At 38.3% G+C, this 22,290-nt stretch overlaps 1 protein-coding gene across 1 annotated transcript; it reads right to left on the bottom strand.

Moving 5' to 3' along the window:
- Nucleotides 1–287: 287 nt before the first annotated feature.
- On the bottom strand, nt 288–22,286 carry LOC111325589 (Golgi-pH regulating cation channel). Its single transcript, XM_022929419.2, has 27 exons — nt 22,131–22,286; nt 21,932–21,992; nt 21,376–21,461; nt 19,716–19,832; nt 18,604–18,663; nt 17,311–17,358; nt 17,041–17,088; nt 15,062–15,112; nt 14,855–14,938; nt 13,246–13,284; nt 12,153–12,200; nt 11,090–11,183; nt 10,903–10,964; nt 9,931–10,023; nt 9,703–9,730; nt 9,067–9,129; nt 8,787–8,886; nt 8,000–8,093; nt 7,415–7,601; nt 6,759–6,823; nt 6,254–6,357; nt 5,573–5,649; nt 4,994–5,070; nt 4,831–4,883; nt 4,121–4,151; nt 3,157–3,229; nt 288–2,661 (listed from the first exon to the last, which is right to left on the bottom strand). The coding sequence occupies exons 1-26, from the start codon at nt 22,269–22,271 to the stop codon at nt 3,188–3,190; spliced, it is 1,953 nt and encodes a 650-aa protein (XP_022785154.2). The 5' UTR covers nt 22,272–22,286; the 3' UTR covers nt 288–2,661; nt 3,157–3,187.
- Nucleotides 22,287–22,290: the final 4 nt, after the last annotated feature.

Genomic DNA, 22,290 nt, shown 5'->3' with positions numbered 1-22,290 from the left:
AAAAAAAAAAAGAAAGAATCAAAACATCTAACCTATTTACGAACACCATTTGACTTACGTTTTCACTCTCGCCTAATTGTACACTCGAAATAATAAGGTATTTAATAATAAGGCCTTTTGGAGAGTTCTTGAGTTAGGTTTGAAATAAGTGGCCAGGGATCGCTCTGGTCCATCTAAGATGCAGAACGGACTCTCGAGGTCCTCACGCAAAATAAATTTGTCAACAAATTAATTAAGCTTCAATTAAGTAAACTACAAATTAAGGCTTCAATTAAACAAACTACAAATGAAGGCTTCGAACAAATTTATTAAACCTGACTGATAACATCTTAAAATAATACAAATATTACGATTCCCTAAACAGACGACTACTAGACTATCAGTCTGACTCAATAACAATCAAAAGATAATCAATAATCTAATTTGATCGTCCACAAGCACTTCTGCGCACTATTTCTTTAACTAGTAATTTATATTTTCAAACTATCTGAAACCAAAGGCATGATTTAACTATTTAATAGAAATACTTAACACACCTTAAAAAGAACACAGCTTCTAATCGAAACTGTCACGTATTTAAAGGAGCTTTTCTGCGTAGATAATGAAATTGTAGTTATTATCGAGCAACACATCTAGCGAGAAATACAAAGGCTTCTGAAAGCTAAAATATATTTGCAAAACAATTTCTCAGCACTAAATGCTGACGGACAAAAAAACCCTGTAAGAGTAATTTAAATGCAGTAAGCAAAAACTATTATCGTTATTAATTTATCGTGTTAGAGAAAAAAAGGCGTGAAAGTTTTGATTCGCTAAATATCTGCAAGAATCCACACACACTTGTGCCGAGTCATAGACCATAGTTTAAGTATGTGTTCAATCCACAACTCCGCATTTAACGACTTCAAGGGCGAACACACATTCGATGATGTAACCCTGTCGTGCGCGATGAAAACATTTATCTTCCACGTATTATTCATTTGTATTTGGGACAAAATTCATTTTGATGTGCCAATTTCTACTAAGTACTTGGAATATTTACAGATAACTTGTTTCTTTATAATTTTATTTTTCAAAATATCGTCATCGATGGAGAGAGAATCAGGTTCATAATTGCTCTTAGCGGTACCTAATCATCTAAGCTGGATTGCGTCAGAACTGATTTAAATTAATCCCGCATTAACTACAATGACAACCGATCATATCGATTTGGAGTGAACCAAGGATTATAATTAATCGGTAAACGGGGGTACTGGACACGACTGTTCGTAAGGCGAATATGTCAATCAAATGCAAATAAAGTGAAATCGAGTTGATGCGGTTCCTGAGTTAAACTCGTTATGGCAAGGTTTGAGTTAAGTTTTTAAGTTTGAAAACTGCAATCCGCCTGAATCTTCTATATCCTTGTCCATCTTTAATCTTTTTTTTGTTCAATTTTGAATCTCTGGTATTTTCCTGACCTGACAAACTCTTATTTTAATGCTTTACGTCCGTTAAAGGCAATTTTCTCTCTGCCTCAGAAAATGAATTAGACAAGAACGTGTCCAAAGACGACGATTCCGATTGGCTCAAAGTTTTGACCAATCGTGGTCGAGTATGCCTGTTGGCCGTAGTAAAGAGTGAACCATTGATGAGATTGTATACTACATTTTACGTGTTCTATTTTTTTTTTTTTTTTAAATTAAAAGTTGCCATTTACGGTTAACAACCAAATGAACTCTTCCAAAGACTGCACGAGTGAAAACTGACACTTTTAAGTTTGAGCGAGACATTTGTAAACTCGACCGAAGCAACTGTAATTCACGACAGTGAGTGAATGGATTTACATTTACCGTTAAAATCTATATATTAAATGATTCAAAATGAACATGTGACCAAACCACACAATATAGAAATCTTGTGGAGTACCCACAGAGGGAGAAAGATTAGCGAGCTAATACAACAGCTTGGAATACAACGCAGTAATTTAAAGTAAAGAAACAAAACAGAAAAGATATATATTTTGAGTGCGATGCTCGACGAGTTCGCTTAAAATTAACTAAAAGTATCTGACAAGTCTCTTGGCCAACACGAAACGCCGCGTCACACAAGCCACGAATTTTTTCAAAAGTAATAGATCGACATTTATCAAAAACAGCAATACGCTTTTCTTAGAACTCGTAACAAATGGAAGCGCATTATCAAGGGAAAAATAAAGCTTTCGTAAGACTTAAAACTACTTCAAAATTTTCACTGAAGTTTTCCAAAAACCTCTGAAGTGAAACACGTTAGATGATTCCGCAAAGGGCTGTGACCGTTTGGATTCCAATAATTTAGATCGATTTGTTCATAAGATATTTTCTTATCAGCACTAAAATTTAAAGTACAAAGAAGAAGGCAAAGTCATTCAGAAACGGGTTCTGACTTTTCCAAGATTTGATTAGAACCCTCCAGAAAATGAGAAAATAAACTTATGTTGCTGAACTAGTGTCTCGTTTCCTCCAGATGAAGAGCAGAAACGAGCACCGATCTTAGTGCCCAGATCTCTTGATTGTACACTTTTATTTTAACAAAAAATCCCTCTCAAATCTCAAAACACGGTATCACATTTTCACTATGACGCGTCTCATCAACTTGATTGTGAACTCTGAATCTTGAGCGTTGAGAAGAGAAGTTTAGAGGAAACTGAAAATAAAGGAGGTTTTGATCAGTATGACAACTGTATTCGTTTGTCTGAAGCAAATTTCAATTGAGTGTCGAAAGTAATCCGGGACTGTTTTAGATTTGCTTTACTCTGTGATTAGTCCACAAAACTTGCGCCCTTTTTTTGGCCAATCAGATTCAAATCGAAAACCAACTGGGTCTTTGTCAATCGCGTTTTCCCGCGCTTCAATCAATTTGCTTGTTTCCCATTGGCTCCTCGTGACCTTTTCCTTTTTTCTGATTGGCTGTTGTGATTACTTTGGCTTTGTTTTCACGACACTCAATCAAAATGCGCTCTAAAACTGACGTACAGCGGTTCACCCCTCAACTCCTAAAGCGTTAACCATGTGACTTCTCCTCCAGTAGTATTGCAGCAAAAAGGGAGATTTAAGATCCACAACTTGGGAGTAATAACGATAAAAGAGGGATTAACTGCGCGCTAAAACAAGTAATCTAGTCACATACAGTCTTACATACCGCGTTAGCAGTTCGGTGGAAAGGAGAAAAATCATTCCATTTTGGACATCTCAAACTTGGTAGTCATTAGTTCCTAACAAGAAAGAATACAATGTTTTAATCCGACGGATACAAAGTAGACTCATTGAATACTTTTTGAAGACTGAGAATAATTTCCTTTGTCCATTGCTCTTGACAAGACAAAAAACACGTTTGTTTATTTCATTACCCATGGCTCGAGGTTAACACTTTGGTCCAATCGCAAAGTTTTGCTAGTAAGATGTTTTTCCACTAGCAAACTGATGAGACCACCAGCAAATTGATCGCCACTAGCCGCCATGGCACTCTTGAAGAAAGAAGTTACTTTTGACATATGTAATGATAATGATGGCTCCAAACCCACGACAACAACACGCGAATGCGCAGGTGTGGCACAGAGCCCCGGTGTCATACCGCTGGCCAGTATCTAACACAAAGTTCGACGTCTGTCTGTTTTATTTGCCTCAGATGTCGCCCGTACATTCTTTCTTGTGTTCTTGCTTTCTCCAAATGCTTGGGAGACATGGATGATTCTAACTCGCAAACGTTTGCTAGTGGATATTTTTCTCACTCGCAGGTAATCAAAATCATTCGCAATTTGCGAGTTCGCGAGCATTAATTTCGAACCCTGTTACCGAGCTCAAAATTAACCATCCTTGTCGTACTCTTACATAAAACTCACACGAGGCTTTAGACATTCCTGATCCTGGCAATATGCAGGACGCGTGCCACATATAAACCTTGTAATGACCTGGCTCACGGTGGAGCCTCTGTTGCTCCGTTGTAGAGCATCGAAGCACGGAATCCGAAATGATTAGGTTTGATTCCTCCCCAGGGACTCAGAATTTGTTTGCGTCCCACTCTCGTGCATGACTGAAACTTTTTGTTTGCGATTCTGTAGTTTGCGATTCTGTGAGCGGAATAACACAATGGAAACGTCACGTACCTCATCTGAGTCCAGGACACTTGGTAAGACCCTAAACGAAGGAAAGTTACACGAATCACGTAAATGTTGAAGGTTTTATTAAAATAAACGATGATACGATCTTGGTGATATGAAACTGCCCGAGCCTATTCCAAGGTCCACAGCATTAAGCGACCAGGAGTATTCCCCACTTCAAAAACGAGTGGGGGAGTGGGTCGAGTTCGCCACGCAAGGTTGTCTTGGATCGTTACTCGGGACGCAATTCTTTGTTTACTACAGATTTGTGTCCCGAGTAACGATCCCAGACAAACTTTCGTGGCGAGCTCGACCCACCGCCCCACTCGTTTTTGAAATGGAGAATTGCTACTCCCCTCTGGATAAGATGACAGTACAGTGTAAGCCCCCCCCTCGCCTCGCCCCTCGCCTCGACTACCCCCTCCAAAATTTCACTGACAGTTCACCTGTACCCCTTAATACTCCTTAAGGGGAGAAGGGGCGGAGGAGAGGAAGTATGGGAGTAAAGTATTTTTCCGAAGAACACAACTTAATGATATGGCCGAGACTCAAACACACGCCTCTCCATCCAGAGTCTGCCGCGCTAGTCACCAACCCACGATTCCTCCCACAGTCTCCTTGGTAACACCGGAGTTATCATCCCAAAAACATAATTCTGTAAAATAATAATTTCACTTTCGGCGAATATTTGCATAATAGTCTCTAGGGAAACTTACGCATCGGCCGCCGAGCTGGGGATGTTCTCTTCAACCCATTTCAGATCATCCTCCTGAACGAAAAAACAAAAGAAAAAAAAAAGATTGGTTACCCGTTGTCCAGACAGTCATTGTCGCTGAATCAATTTGATTCCAACGCTGAACAACGTTTTCATGATCTTACGGGTTTGTGTTTTCTTTTACTGTCGCCATTGATGATAACTTCTGGTGTATTCTTGACATTCCTCATCTTCATGCCATCTGCAAAAATTGAAAAAAAAAAAATTTAGAGGAAGGACTCTTGGCCCTTACCCAGCTAGCAACACAGCGGACCTAAAAAAAAAACCCAAATAGTAAACTCAAAATAGCGAAATGCGCCGATTACAGCTGTTGAAAAACCCTGCCTATCACAGCAGAGCGTACTGCTTTATCATCCATTAGGTGACGAGATACTATTTGATCTCATCTCCTGAAAAAGACAAACCGCATACAATCCAAAAATTGTAAGACAAACAGTGATACCTAGTATTTAGTAAAATAACCAGCTGGACAAGTTCCACATAGTCTTTGTAGCAAATTTAATTTCTCCTAACAGTATCTCTACTGAATCACACATCAAGGTCAGAAGAAAGGAAATGATCACCAACTTAAGAAGCTCTTTGATTGTTAAAAATTCTCCTTGTCAGCATCTTAGGAAATGTACAGAGAAAAGTATGGAGAATATGCATATTGATCAGATGTTAGAGTGTTATCCGACTCTCACCGAAAGCATCTGACAGGGTCATATTTTCATCTTCATCTTCTTCGTCACCAAAGTCAACGATCGGGGTGAAAGCGTATCTGTCAAAGAAAATATTGAATCAGCTAGCTGCGAATCTGTGACCATCGGAAATCTTCGGAACATTCTCGGAATTCTTCGGACGTCGTTCAAAATTTCGCGTCAACAATGTGACGTTTGACATCTCCGAAAAGGAAACCAAGTGCTTTTCGATCGAGGGTCCGTTACACGCGCAAAGGGATAGGAATCACGACAGTCAAACAGGAGAAAGGAAATTGCGCAGGAAGCCAATATGAACTCAACGAGGAAACAAGCATGCAGTCTAAAGCCCAGGAAAACGCGGGTAACCACGTCACAATTTATTGTAAAACTCGCATCTGGTCGGTTGAAAAGGTGGCGCGAGTTTTCTGGACCAATCACGTGGTAACTGCCACAAAGAGCCAATGAAAACTCAGTGAAAAAAAGTGCGTAGCCTCAAGCGCGGGAACACACGAGTGAGTGACCAAGTCCCAACGAATTAAGTTTTGCATCTGATTGGTCCAATTTTTAGACCAATCACGGAACAAAGTGAAGCGAAACCAAAACAGACTCGGGTTACTTTCGACAAAAAAAAATAACTGCAAAGTTGTAAAATTGCTTGTTAGCAAGGGAATGAAAATTGTTTACCTTTGATTGTTTGCTGTAGGTCTCCACAAAACCATAATAACAAGCAGCACGATCGAGAACAGGAAATGCCAGAAAGCTTCATCAAGCCACAACTCAGACCAATCCTATAGGAAAGTCATACAAGGGGTAAGTTTCTAACGAAACTGTTGTGAAACCTCAGTTTCTTTGGGGCTGCGTAGATAAAGGTATTACAACATACAGTAATTTGGTTTTATCAACTGAGTTGACATGTAAATTGGCCAGTTTCTGAAGCTGAGTTTGTGTGCGTGAGCCCTTCGTTAGCCCTAGGAGAAAAAAGCTGAGTTTTTACTATCTGCGCCTAGTTGTTTAACGGGAGGATAACGCTATCCAATGGACTCATCGCTATCCAGCAGATACCTGTTAACAAAACGTATTGCGCTATCCACCGGATAGTGACTCATCGAGTGGATTGCGTTATCTACCCTTTGAATAACCAGGGCCTGTCGGACAAGAACTTTGAGCCATCATAATTTGAAATCGTTACCGTAATACAACCATCCTTAGAAAATCTGTGAGTCTTGATGGACCAAATCATGTAGGCCACAGATGCTAAAAAACAAAGAATAACAGACGAAATACTTGTCATACTTTGTGTATGTGACAATTCGTGAAAGATTAGAGGTTCGACTAGCTGGCAAGGAACTGAGCCATTGACCAGAGGGGGAGGGGAGGGGAGGTGGTATTTGAAAGAAGGAGATAACGAGGGAACGACAGAGAGTAAAAGAAGAAATTTGTAAAAGGGTAGAGGCTAAGACTTAGAAAGGCGTGAAGGGAGGAAGAAAAATGACGCAGGGAGGAGGAGAGAGAGAAACGGAGGGAGGGAGGTAGGGGGAGGGTGAAGAGAGGGAGAGAGAGGGGGAGGGAGGGAGCGATAAAGGGAGGGAGGGAGGTAGGGGAAGAAGGAGGGAGGAAGAGAGGGAGGGAGGGAGCGAGAAAGGGAGGGAGGGAGGTAGGGGAAGGGGAACGGGGAAGAGAGGGAGGGAGGGAGAAAATAAAAGAGCAGTGATGACGTGATTAGGGACCGGGATGGGGAGAAATGAGAGGAAGATGTACAGATCATGGATGAAAGAGAAGAGGAGTATGGAGACAACGAGAATGTAATCAAGAATTCGTCTGTAAAACTTAGACAAACAAACGTACCCAAAACTGCAAAGATAAGAGTGTTTGTAAAGTGGCGGTACAGAGACAGTTTCACCAGGTTGCGTCTGATGCGAAGGGTCCTTGTAGTCTGAACCAGGGACATAAATATCCACCAGCAGATAGAGGCATCCAAAACAGCCAGCGGGATACTGGCGATCAACTGCTGACGACCAGGGTCAGACTTCGGCTGCAGAAAGTACCCGTAAATAAAAGGATAATTTATTGATAACGTCAAAGTTAGGAATCCAAGAATAACGTTTTTCACAGACACTATTTGGCGATCTAACTCCATGCGACAAAAACCTCCGAAATCAGACGAAAGGGTCCGAGATTGGACGATAGCGTCCGAAATTGTTCAGTAGTGTCTGAAATCAGACGAAAGTGTCCGAAAACAAAGGATGGTGTCTGAAATCGCACGAAACGGTCCGAAAGCACACAATACCTTACAATTCAAATCAGAGGAAACTGTCCAAAATCTGAAAAGGAACCGTCCGGACTCTGTCAAAACGGTTTCAAATTAGAAGCAAATTCATAAAAAAGTTCTGCGGTCTCTTAGAGCAAATTAAAATTTAGTGACAGACTTACACGAAGTGCTCTGAAACATCCCTCGATGGTAGCCAGAATGAAGTACAAAGCTCCAACTCCTAACACTCGATGGAGAGTTGATCCCAGTCTAGGTCTGACACCAGGAAATTATTAAATGTTATCAATCGAAATAGAAGGTATTTTAGTAAATGACGTAGTAAAAGTACAGTAACCTTACGGGTCACAAGCCCCTCCCGTCAGAGTTTTAGGAGCATATCTAGTACCCTCCACACAGGATTCCGATCTACTGCATTACGTAGCCCAGCCTAGACCCAGCCCAGCCCAACCTGACACACACACCCCCGCTCCCCTTCTTCAAGATTTCGTTCAGTTACCTTAACAGTTCGCTGGTCCTGGGCCCAGTTGTATAAAGGGCACTGGGGCGGATCCAGGGGGTGGTTCGGGTGGTTTGGTTGAACCCCCTAAATTTTCCCTCAGAACGCTGCAAATCATGTTTCCGAAGACCTAATTTTCAAAATCTTGGACCCCTCCGAAGGGGAACAATTCTCAGAACCCCCCACCGAACCCCCCTTGACTAAATCCCGGATCCGCCCCAGGGGCAGATAACGTATCCAACTAATAAATCGCTATCCAGAAGATAAGTGATTGCAAAACGTATTGCGCAATCCACCGGATAAAGATTTACCCAGTGGATAGCGTCATTCGAGCTTCGAACAACCGTGGCCTGACGGAGGTGGAGAGAGGCACTGTGAGTCTTAGAAGGATATACTGACAAGACTAGCAGGAGTACAAACAAACAAACAAACAAACAAACAAACAAACTTACTTGACAATTCCAAATCCCATACTAACGATGATGACCAAGATTCGAGCCAATGTTCTCTTGACACACGACACAAGTTCAGCAAAAACTGTCAATCCTGGGTCTAATAAAAAAATGAAAAGTTACCAACAAATAATCAGGAAAATTAGACAAACGGGTGTAAATAAATTGCGGAATAAATACAGTATTCATGAAATACCCTGATATAAAGACAATACGAAAGAAGAGCATATTTTCCACAAATAAACTACGGGTTGCACATTTGTTGACAAGAGCAACTTACTTGTGATCCCGTTAATGTTAATGTTATTGTACTCTGAGAAAAACACAGCTTTTTCCAGCATACCTACAGAAAGGACAAATGTATGATTGATTTTTCGTTAAGACTAAATAGGATAATTATGTTCACATAATTTAATTATGCAAAAAGGGAAGACTGCAATAGGATTAAACCCAAGGTTTCACGGTTCTTTTCCAATGACTAGCCAGCACAATAACGAAGCCACTGACGGTCGATGTAAGTAAATTCTTTGGTCATATGTTTATGTATCCACTATCGCTCACGTGTACCGCAACATTACATGTACATGGAAGCACGTGTAATTCCTCCGAGTTAAACATGCTTGACGCACACGGGGAGTACAGAACACGCGAGCGGTACACGCGGTACACGCGAGCGGTACTGTACACCAGAGTTGCTCCTGATCAGCGGTGAGGATCATGGCTAAATTGGTTAGAGCACTGCGCAAGGATTAAACAGTCACAGGTTTGAATCCTGTTGGGCACAGAAGTACCGCTTTTTTTGTTTATTTCTTTTACAGAATTTAAACAGTTAATTTCATTGCTGCCACTGTAAATCAGATGTTTGTGTCAAGTTCATTCAAATTTCAATTGAGGGAACACAAAACAGTTTACTCACCCAGAGCAATAACACCTCCAATCCAGAACTGAAAAGGAACCATGATAACACCAAAATTATATTGATAAGAAAGAAAAACAAACAAACAAACAACACTACTTAAATGTACTATCTTGACCTAACACCAAATTCTTGAAACTAATTTACAAGGAAATGTGTATGTGTAGGGAACCAATTCTTAATAAAACCTAAGTAGAACCGTTAGGGAGAACAAACTCGCATCCATACCTGTATTCTGAGTAAATCTCTCCACTGGCAAGCAGAAACAATTAGCCACACAAGGCCATAGAACACATACAGAAGTGACATGGTGCCATAAAACTGAAGGAAAGAAAAAAAAAAGACTCTGATGTATACTCTGTGAAATGAATGTGTGTACTGCACATGTGTGTAGAGATAAATTTGATCCAAAGAGAAAGACACTTTCCATCAATTTGCCTTTCATTGCGCTCTATGAATGCATCACTACACGTATTGCTGTTGACAATTGCTCTGTGTAGAATTACAAAGAACTATTGAAGCTGAGTATGAAACAGTTTTGCAGTCTTTGCCATGTGCCTTACACCAATCCCAAGTTGTTAAAAATTGGCAAAAATAGTCCACGAGTTCTTCAAAGAGATCGAGAATTGTAAATCAACACATTTTCTTCAGATACTAAGTTTTAGGAATCCATCAATTTCTTAAAATCACTTTGGATTTGCTGAACTTTAACAGCTGCCCATTCAAACTCAGCCTGATTTCAACTGAGTTCCCTGACCCAGACCCAACATAAACCACTTGCGTGGCTTTTTGAGGGAACATCCAAGGTAGCCATCATTGTCAAGAACAATGACATGCTGCATGCCACCCATTGCCAAGCACAGAATGAGCATCAATTTCTGACATTCTACTTGGCTGTATTTTTAATGGCAAGGTGGGCATGTAATTTCATAAAAAAAAAAGGTTGTGCTTGTTCATTGTGGTAAAGTACAAGTATAATGAAGTATTATTGTTTCTCTCACAATGTGGTCACTTTTGGTGTGAATCCCAACATTTCGACTACATAAGGTTGACTGGTTTTGGTTCGCCTGATAAAGACTTGCAGTATGTAGTCGAAATGTTGCCATTCACATCCTAAGTGACCACATCATAAGGTGTAATTGTGTGCACAGAAACATGTAGAATAAACCATGTCAAAGTAAACACATCCTTTTCACTTACAGGATATAGAGGCCAATCGGAAGCAGACAGATAACCATTCTTCCCTTTCATGTCAACATCCACTGTGAGAGGCAGGGAATTGGTTGTCATCAGCAAAGTATAATGCAAAAGAACATGAAATCTATTTCTTAAATAAATAACAACGATACATGAATACACTCTAGCAGATGATTTTCTTTTTACTTACAATGTAGATCAAAGTTGTTTTCCCCCTTTGCTGTAGCCTCAATGGCTAGTATAAAGACCCCATCATGTTTTGTTTTACAAATTTGGTTCGCAACCTGTTACAAACGAAAAAAGTCAACAAAAGTCAACATCGTGAATGGAAAGAGTGACCATGTGACCTTGTTTTTCCTGCCATTTTTTCGCGTTTGTGGGTTGCACGACAGAGCTGAATAATGAACAGCTACGTCAGAGGGTATGTGGTCAACAATGCGGGCTCAAGTGTCCCTGGTCTAAAATTTAGCGAAATTAGCGGAAAATAACAAGGGCTGACTTTTAAAACCGAGACACTCTGTTTTCGTCAAAGGCATGTTCCTCTTTCCAGAGGTTTTAAGGAAAAAATTAATAGTTGAAAATTTTTAGGGGGTGTACCAAGTTTTTGGAGGTTGTTCTGTAAAAGAAAAGCAGCAAGGAAAACGACGCCTCGAAGCAACAGAATAAGAAATTAACCATGCGAACGACTCAAAATGCATGTTTCCGCGGCAAAACCTAGTGCATGCGTATATGTTATTCAGCTCTGTCAGGTTGCGCTTTGCTGTTTCTATGTAAAAGTAACATGTTTTGCATTTGCCATGTATGTAAGTTTTCCTTCACTTTTTCTTTCAAGGGGTAGAAGTTACTTGCCTGAAAAAGGGTACCAAAACTATTCCTTGTAAGTCATACAAGGTGTCTTCAAATCCGCCATGAAGTGAGCTCACACGAAGCTAAAGCAACAAGGTTCACACTATTTTTCATGAAATGTGAAAGGGCAAGCTGATGTTCATCATGTCACGTAAATGCAGTGTTAAATCTCCCTAATGACCTCTGGGCTCAGGTTATATCAATGCTGGTTGCTACCACAGTCTTTCCCAGGCTTACACTCACCCAGATGATCAGACTACACTATCATATTAAAATTAATCACAATGGATATCAACATTTAAAATCAATTCCATAGATCCTAGGAAAAGGAGTTTTTTCTCTTCATTTGTGATCAGAAAAGGAAGGATTGCATATTCAAGATTAAAAAAAAATGACTTGATATTCACCTTGTCTTTAGTTTTCATCTTGGTCTTTTCAGTTGTTTTAGGACTTTTCTACAAATCATCAACAAAATAATGACAACATCAAATGATAAGAAGATTTTTTATAATTATAATCTACAGCTAGGTAATGGTAACAAGGCTGTGCTCGGAGGAAAATTGAAAGGAGCCCAGTGCTCTGAAACTGTGAAATCCAGAGTGCCCAGCATGTTTTTTTTATGAAAAAACTAAGATTCGTGAGCTGCCCAAGAGAAAAAGTAAGGCACCAGGGGCCATCTTGCGTCCTAGGACTCAGTGGAGTCCAATTCCGTCTGTAATCACATGAATGAATACAAACTTGGACAACTTGCCGCAGGAGTCCGATTTGTTTATCACGAGTGTAATTACACACTGAATTGGATGACACAAAGTCTTCTTTCCAACCAATCATAACAATTACAACTTCCAAGAAAAGAAGAATAGCTGAGTTATAAGAGAAAGGGAAAATTTGCCTTAAAAGAAACCAAGGTTGTGATTGGTTGATTTAAACTACAACTTAAAATGTACTTGGCTTATTGAACTGTCCAATATCAATTTGTTTGATTACAAAATTAGTAATTTTCATAGTTTACAGTGTATGACACGAATAGGGACTTAAAGAAAACCATGACAGCAAGGGCAACAAGAAGATACTGGAACAGAAAATGATACAAAGAGCAAAACATAACTTGAAGCAAAACACATGCATTTTAAAACTTTGTATATTTCTTAGCTGTCCCATACAGATCAGAAATGTGTAATCTCCAATTTTTATGCGCTCTTAGCAAGTAAACCTCAACAGCACTTTAGTCACATTTTACTTTGAACTCAACACTACATTCACAAGCTGATACTATTTTGTACTTGTAACAAATTCAATAAAGTTAAAGTCAAAGTTAAAGATGTATTGTCAGAAACAGTTAACACATCAAGCTACTGGGAAAAATCTTAGAGGAAAATAAATTACATTTTTTGGCAACATTTTACCATACATCACTGTAGTGACATCTTAAACTCCCTCCTATTCAATGATGGGAGCGTGCATGATGACGGGGCACCTAATGTAAGGTATAAAGCTCACCTCTGTCACTTTTGTCTCTTTATCTGACCCTGGTTTAACCTTAAGAACAAAAGAAAATCCATTAAGAACTGCTGTAATCGTCTCACATAAAGGTGTAGGTTACATAGGTTAGTTGACCACTTCCCATGTGGGCTTTTTAGGACCAATTCCCACCCATCCCAACCCAGGGGAGGACGTCCACGACACAGTAATCTCGTGCATGGGAAATTAATGTCTCCTACCCCTAACCCTGCAGGAGACGGGGCCTACGGTTTATTCGTCCTTATCCGAGAAGACTAGAATATCTATCCATTTCTTGATTATAGAAAGGCAGCAAATTCTCCTCACTTATTTCAAGACCATGAGTATTGTACCTACAGCCTGTGAGTGTGTTTTCTTATCAACTCTTGGACTCTTCAGTGTGACTAGCATCTCATTTCTCCTTAAGTATCACCATTGAATTAAACATTGAAGTCACAAGATATTGTAGTCAAACGTCCAATGCGCTACATGTCCTTCAATTGATTTCACGAAATGTATGATATAAGCAAAAAGCGATGCAAAGCAAGCGGTAGCAACGTTGTATGACTAGGATGGCTAGGAACACGAAAATCAAAAATGGAGATGGTAAGCGAACTGGATAAAATGAAACGTAGCGATGGAAAAACACAAGTCAACTGAAAAGAGACGCATGCAAAAGGGCCTTCACGAGACGAAATTATGCGAAAACACCTAACAGAATATTGATTACGTAAAAGCGAGAAAAAAACAACACAAACAATGCGATAACAAGAGAAGAAAAATGCGCGTACAAACAAGAAACAAACAAAAGAAACAAAATACAGCCATGTGGCGGTAACACAAGAATAAAGAAAATGATCACCAACTAAAAAAGCTCTTCCTTGTAAAACAAATTCTCTTTGTCAGCATCTTAAGAAATGTGTATGTTGTAGTTTCATTTTATCCTTGGTTCAAATTTTATTTTCCTTTGTTCTCGGTCATGTTAATGTATGATAATGAGTTTGAAACAAAAGAAAATAAAATTTGAACCAAGGATAAAATTGAACTACAACATACATGTAGAGAACAGTATGGAATATAAACACCTACTGAGGCTTCGGTGTCAAGGGTTACATGTAAGTTCCAAAATCATTGTACAGTCCACCTCCACCTTTACTCAGCTACACTATTTCACACTTTCACTCTTAAGAATTCAAAACAAATTCCCCCTTACTTTCTGCCTTAATTTGAATTTCATACAATTTCATGGAAGAATTTGGTGTTAAAGCAGAGTGGTTCCTTAGTTTATATCTTTCAACTTTCATATCATGTTTCTTGCTCGACAATGCATAGATACCGTTAGGAAAATTCACTAAGGGATCACTCCTCTGCATTACACCTTCACACCCTAACATCGGTATGCATATTCTCCATACTGTTCTCTATACATTTCCTGAGGTGCTGCCAAGAGAACTCGTTTGACAATCAAGAGCTTCTTCAACTGGTGATTATTTCCTTTATTCTCGGTACCTTAACGTTTGATTTAGGGGTGATATTGTAAGGAGAAATTAGATGCTGGTGACTCATAGCCGAGTCAGAGGGTAAAAGCGCACAGCTACAATTGTCTTACAGCTTCTCTCTTTCTTCGTGTAAGAGTGTTCTGAGCATTCTGTTTTCCCTTCTGATCACTGTTTGGCTCTCTTGGAGGCTTAGCCTAACGGGGGAAGCAAAATATAACATCTGGTTATTTTTTAAGAAAGATAGCATTATTTCAAAGTAGGAGTTACTAACAATAGCACAATGCATGTCAGAAACTAGGTCACAATTATTGCACCACCTCAGGGTTAGTTTGCCCCTCTCCTTTTGGTTTTTTTGTCTCCTTGCCTTTCTGTTAAAAAAAAAAATGAATAACAATGATCACATTTTATTGCTTTTAATTAATCATGCAATGAAATGAGCTTAATATGGCTACTCCAGCAAGTGTACGAAGAAAGACTGGCAATGCTTTGGTGGTCCAGTCTTCAATCAAGGAGGTCTTATCTATCTTTGCTGGAGTGCTACAAGACTATTCATGGTCTTAATGGCCTCAACTGTAATGATTATGATTTTGAATTTAATTGTTATGGTAAAACAAGATCAAACCATTCGTGTAAATTAAGACAGCCTTTAGCTAGAATAAATTGCTTTTTTGCACTCATTCTTTGTTAGAATTATAAAACAGTGGGATGCTCTTCCTAAGAGATAGTGCACAAACAGGATTTTTCATGGTAAACTTAGAGAGTATTGTAAAATTTTGTAATTTTTTAAAATTTTTTTTAAACCAATTCTTGATGATTCTTAAATTTTACATTGTAGTATATACATTTTATATTTTATGTCGGGAGCGTCCTCATAGAGATAACCACTGACAATTCCTTTTATGTCTGCTCACATAATAAATGGATTGATTGTAACCCTTCAACAACTAGAAATGATGAACCAGTGACTTTCCCTTAAAATACTTCACACAAGAAGAGCAAATGATTAACACAGAACTATGAAATCTGCCTAAAGAACATTAATTAACTGACTGGGCCATTGTTTAAGTGGATGATGCATGAATTATCCACTTTGCAATCTTTTTCCATCACATGCACATTTTTAGCTTTTCTGTAAGAATCCAAAAGTGGACTGAAATACAAAATAATCCCACAGTGATCGCATGTACAATCACCAGTTCACAGTTGAAGAAACAAGATTGTCTTGACAGAGTAAGTATATGACCATGTTCTTAATTTTTTAATAAGATGACACTGCATAGTGCAGCAATTTCTTTTCAACTTAAGTGGACAGTGTTGAGTTTTTTTGTTTAATCAAGTAAGACCTGAATTGAACTATTTCGTCACAATATAAGTTGCCAGATACTGTGGAACTGATGCGCTATCAAAAGTGACCTCACCAACAAAAATACCCTTGCTTCTCTTCTTCTAGCCCACCCCATGACTGCAATGGCCCATAAATTTTAGAACTGGCCCATAACTTTTTAAAGCCAGGGGCCATTGGCCCATCTGCCTATTTTGCCTTCCCAATCTCTGGTGAAGTAAAGTAAAACCATTGCAATCTTGGATTACTTCAGGCACTCAATTGGAAGTTAACTCTATCTACTTACTGACATCATCAATGTTCGAAACTAAAATGAAACCACAAGGAGTAGCCAAGTAGTTTCACTAGGTAGTGTTCACACTCGGGAAGATTATTACTTTCCATTTTTCAGAAATTTGCAAGGGTTGTCATGAAATTAATTTTTTCTTCAATATGGCAAAGGATTCCTCAGCATTGCATTACATGATATGTCATAATAGACAATAGCTCTCAACCAATGAGCTTGCAGGACAGTTATTGTAAAAAAGATTGTTAACATTACTTTGAAGTACAAGATATTAACAAAACTCCAGCCTGCATGAGACACTATGCAAGTAAATTCCTTTATGTCAACTTCTTAAATTGAGGTTCACTTATTATTGCCACTTCAGCCAGCAGTTAACTCTTCAAACCTTTAAAGTGACCAGCATCTTCAGGGCTCCACACTAACAACATCTTCAGGGCTCCACACTAACAGTAGCCAACAAGCCACAGACCAGCAGAAATTCAGTTTTGGCTGGTGGTTTTCAATTTCCACTAACCAGTTTGGTTGTAACATCCAAGTTGTCACTAGCCACTTGGCTAGTAAGTTGAAAAGTTAATGTCGAGCTCTGATCTTATTTCTACTTACAGAAATACTGCCCAATCATTTAGTGCACAATGTACACGAAAAAAATGTCTACCAGTTGTACTTACTGCATCAGTGTTCTTTCCCTCTTGATTCTCTGTTTTCTGTCTCTGTTTCTGTCAACAAATGCATGAAAATAAACGTACATAACAAGTGCATCACCTTCCACCCTTTAACTACCTAGATTTGATTATAAATTCTCCTATTCAGCTGATATACATTTCTTTGTATATTAGGTAGGAGAATTACTTACAGTAATACTGCTGAATCATATTAGGATCATGAGAATAATGTGCACAACATACGTGAAAAAAATAATGTCTACCGATTGTATTTACCACATTGGTTTTCTTTTCATCTTCATTCTCTGTTTTCTTTTCCTCTTTCTATTCACAAATGAATGAAAATAAATATACACAATAAGTACATCATATTTAACACTTTAACCGTCAAGATCTGATTGTAAATTCACCCATCCAGCTGAGACACATTTCCTTGTAAATAAGTTCGGAGAACTTGATGTTAGATCACGTTAACTACCTGAATATATTATGTAGTTTGATAATTCTCACTATTTGTCTGCTGGGTAATGTACAAGGCTGTGCTCTAAGAAAAATTAGAGGGAGCCCAGTGCTCTGAAACTGTGAAATTCAGGGTACCCAGCAAATGTTTTTTTTTATGAAAAAAATTAAGATTCTTAAGTCACCCAAAAGCAAAATTAAGGCACCAGGGGCCACTGGGCACTGCTAGACCACAGTCCTAATGTATGGGTATCACTGAAAGATGTTACTTGCAAATCACCTCCAGGAGTTAAAGGGTCCCTTTGGTTGAAGTTCACTCATTGTAGTTACTACAACTACTGTAACAGTTGTTTAAAACCATTACATGACATACACATATCTTGTAATGTTTTCTTACAAAATCATTGAAACATTCCTATGGCTAAATTCCTTTTATCATTTGTGATAATAAAAATAATAATTGCAATGAAAATGATAATGAGATTAAAGGAAATGATACTGATATTGAAACCTTTCTAATTTTCTATTACTCTCTACAGATTTTGACCCAAGTTTATTGAACAAGTGTGACAAGGTTTTTATTTTAGTGTTTGAGACTACACCAGTAAGTAAAGTTACAAAGAAAGAGAACTTCCTAGTTCTGTTTCGTTTTGGTGTCTTCCATGAATAACATATCCCCATAGATCTGGGGTACACTGATTAAATTTTGTTCTACACTGCCTCCTGGTTAGCTTAATGGATAGAGCACTGGACTGTTGTGCTGGAGGTCGAGGGTTCGAGCCCCGGCCGGACCAACACTCAGGGTCTTAAAATAATTGAGAAGAATTTGCTACCTTTCTATAACATCAAGAAATGATTAGATATTCTAGTCTTCTCGGATAGGGACGAATAAACGGAGGTCCAGTCTCTTGCAGGGTTGGGGCTGGAGAAGTTAATTTCCCACACACGAGATTACTGTGCGATAGATGTCCTCCCCTGGGGGGGAGGGGGTGGGTGTTTTAGAGGGCCACTAGGGAGAATACTTTTCAAAGTAATTGGTGTCACCCTCTTAAAAGAAAGGGTATTATTATTATTACACAAATGCCTCGAGTTACGGTAAGAATTACTTACATTGCTTTCTGTAGGTGGAGGCCTAGATGTAATCAGCTCCTTTACCTTATTGGTTATGTCCTACATATAAAAAACCAACACAGCTATAAAAGTCGTAAGCCATGATAAACAGATCTTAGTTTCAGCGTAGTGCTGGGCAGTTTACATCAGCCTCTAACATCCTTCACACCCACAGCTGAGAAGCTTTGTCCAATAAATGCAAAATGTATTTCTTTCAGACTACATCCACCTCTCCTTCAGTAAATACAGTAACAGGGACTTAAACCAATCAGGACAGTGATGGCAAAGAAAACTATTCCAAAAATGAATTTCCGTGTATACATTTCTCCACAATTTTACATGAGGCTGGCATGTCTGGCCTGTCTGATGGCACTCAGGGTTTTCATTAAGGGCCAGGCGCCGGGCAAATTGACCGGTTGTGAAGACGGTTTTGCCCACCTGATTTGACGGTCTGGAGGAAAGTTTATCTTATAAAGAAGTTCAGTTCAAAGAGTTTTGCCTGCCTGTGAAAACCAGTTGCCCTCCTGCAGAAAACATTAATGAAACCCCTGGGCACCATATCTCTCTATTGGCAAAACAAGAGTCAGCTGTGACAAGTTTCAAATAGAAACATATACCATTTCTCTTACAGGTTTCTTCCTTACATCATACAAATTTTGGTGATTTATCGCAGTTGTTTTAAAGAAGACCACTCCAAAATGTGCTAAGTTTCTCAATCACATCAGAAGTTTTATGAATAAAGTCAAGAAACAATATTTAAATAAATCAAACAAGCAATATTGTAACAGTATTTCCTCAAAAGAGCACATGGGTACAAATTTAAATTTAGGCTATAAGCAGGGGTGCTCAAGCAGGGCTCTTCATTGAGTGGGGTGCTTATCATTCTTCTGTATTGTTTCTGCAGAAGTTGAGGCTTAAAAAGTTATAAATTAAGTGGCAATAGAAACTGTTGTTTCTGATATCCCTACTATTTAAGAAAGCAAGGTGGGAGAGAGGGCACTTATTCATGAAGGGCACTTCTTTGACATTGTAGCCTATTCGAGGAAATACTGTAAAGCAGATAAAAAAAAAACAAAAACAAACAAACAAAGTTAAGGAAAACATATACAAACCGGAAAGTGTAATACAGTTTTACAATCCATATCACCTTCCCAATTCAGTGAGTGATTGGCCAAAGATGGAGAGAAAACAGAACTGACTTGGTTCACATCTGATTTATCACTATTATCCTGAAGAAAAAATAATGAAAAGTATTTTCACCCTTTCACTCACAAGATCTCATTAATAAATATGCATTATTAACCAAGCGTGAGGTCAAGATGGCTGGATATTGGCCGAGTTATTTTTTGCATTTTTATGGCCTGAGACGAAGTCGAGGTCCATAAAAATGTAAAAAAAGGACGAGGTTAATATCCAGCCATCTTGACCGAACAAGCTTGTTTAATAAAGGATTTATTCTATTGTGAAAAGATTTCACTTTATTAAGAATGACTTGTTTACATCAAGAGCCAAGAAAGAAAGCCAACTGTGTTTGTAGAATAAAAAACTTGCAAGAGTCTTTTCTGTTTTCTTTGTTTTGACTATCTTCTGCCACTTTGCATTTCCATTACCAAAATTGTCCATGAATTTCAAAGATAGTTCTGATTCAATTTTTTTCATGCATGAGCAAACCTGAGCGGGCAAGATGGGCCCATCTTGCCCACCCGCATAACCAATCAGTAACGGTAATTATTTTACTAGGTTCGCCAGTCATTTTTGGTTATGTCGCATTTCATATTTTCGTGTTAATTTTTTATGCATTGTTTCTGTTGTTTGGCATAGCTTCTTCTACCATAGTTTTATTGTCGCCGTTGTCATTATGTTTTAGTCGTCGTAGTCGCCACATAATCATGTAAGTTTCGTTATTTTGTCCATCATTTAGCCTGTTTTATTTGTATTTCATTTCGCTTTCCTATACTGTATATTTAACTCATTTATGTACATTTGCCTTTAGCGAATCGCTAGTAAAAGTGCGAATATCTTGTTTTGTGGATTCCGACTACACACTTGTCTACTCGATATTGTATTGAAATTCTTAGGAGAAGTTCTGTCTTGGTCACTCATGGGAGTGCAAGGCTGTGCTCTAAGAAAAGTGAAAGGAGCCCAGTGCTCTGAAACTTTGAAATACAGTGTGCCCAGCATATGTTTTTATATAAAGAAACTAAAATTCCCAAGTCGCCCAAGAACGAAAGTAAGGTGCCAGGGGCCACCAGGCACTGCTAGACCATAGCCCTGGAGTGAAGGTTTAACACCCATAATTATACCCGCACAAACAGAATCACAACATTCTGGGACTTCATTCCTTCTTGTCAACAATATAATATATCAATGAAAGCATGTCATCATAATAAAACATAAAAATTAATTTGTACCAATTTGATCAAAATCATGAATTTGTTATAATCTAGCAGAACTCATGCAAAGCTAATAAAAGTCTTTGCCCTTTCATTCCCAAGATATGATTACCAATTCTCTTTACTGTTGGCCTTACAATTCTTCTAATTTTTACTTCTGAGAATTAGGTATTAGATCAATTTGTTGATCTCCTAATTTGTATTATTTTTTTAATCTCATCACTTGTTTGCTTGATATTGAATGGACAATGCAGGAAGGAATTCTGTCCTGGTAAGTTAAAGGGATAAAACAATTTGGAAGCTGATTATTATCCAAAAATTGGTAAAATTTCAGGAAATTTTAAAGAGAAAACAAAAACAGAGAACATTCAAGACATACCTTCAAAGAGGAAAACCACTCTGCACACTGTGAAACTGCTAAACGCCATTTAATGTGGATTGTCCCATTATAACCTGAACATTGCCCTTCATGAAACGAAACAGAAATTAAAATTGAGTACTGATTTAAATGCTGAAAAAAGTTATCTGGGTGAAACATCAAGATCTTTAAAATTATTTCCAAGAAAATTATGGCTTCTAGAGGTAAGAAATTCAATTTAGATATAAACAGTACGGGTTTATAAGTTATGATTTTTTGTACTATTCATTTATTTATTTTGCATAACCTTTTCTGAATTTTAAATAACATGCATTTACATTATCCAAAAACAATTCAACCAAAATTATAACAGTAAAGAATCTGATAAAAATATACCAATGATGATTTCGATTATGACAGAGATATCATTACAAAGATGGTCTCTGAAAACACTTTTTAACATTGCCTTAAAATAAAGCTGATTTTGCAAAAACAGCCTACTGCAGTACTGACAACAAATTATATCGATCGATCGATCGCTCGCTTTAATGAAACTAGCGTAAGCTTGCAACCAAACCTTTCATTGCGATAGTATAACCCTTGTTCATTGTTTTAGGAAAACCACCATGCGGATGTTCCTGGAAATAAAGAAAACAAGAAGACTTCAGTGAGTCAATTTGCGAATATCAGCTTCTGAATGTAGAATACGAAAAAACAGCTTTTTACAATGAGAAATAAAATACAGATTGTAGCCAAGTAAGTCAACTGTCGCTTACCTTATTAAATTTTAATACCTTTTTACCAGGTTCAGGGAGACAGCAAACAGAAAGAAGGAAAAATAACTCAAGGAAAATCCCAAAATATCTCTTGGTTGCCGCCATGTTTTCTTCGAACAACTGCTTTTCAGTCCGACGCATGAGTAATGTAAGGTGATGA

Source organism: Stylophora pistillata, chromosome 14 (genome assembly GCF_964205215.1).
Source record: "Stylophora pistillata chromosome 14, jaStyPist1.2, whole genome shotgun sequence".
In the NCBI taxonomy this organism is placed as follows: Eukaryota; Metazoa; Cnidaria; class Anthozoa; order Scleractinia; family Pocilloporidae; genus Stylophora; species Stylophora pistillata.
The sequence above is the reverse complement of the archived record's forward strand: the minus strand, read 5'-3'. Positions and strand labels throughout refer to the sequence as shown.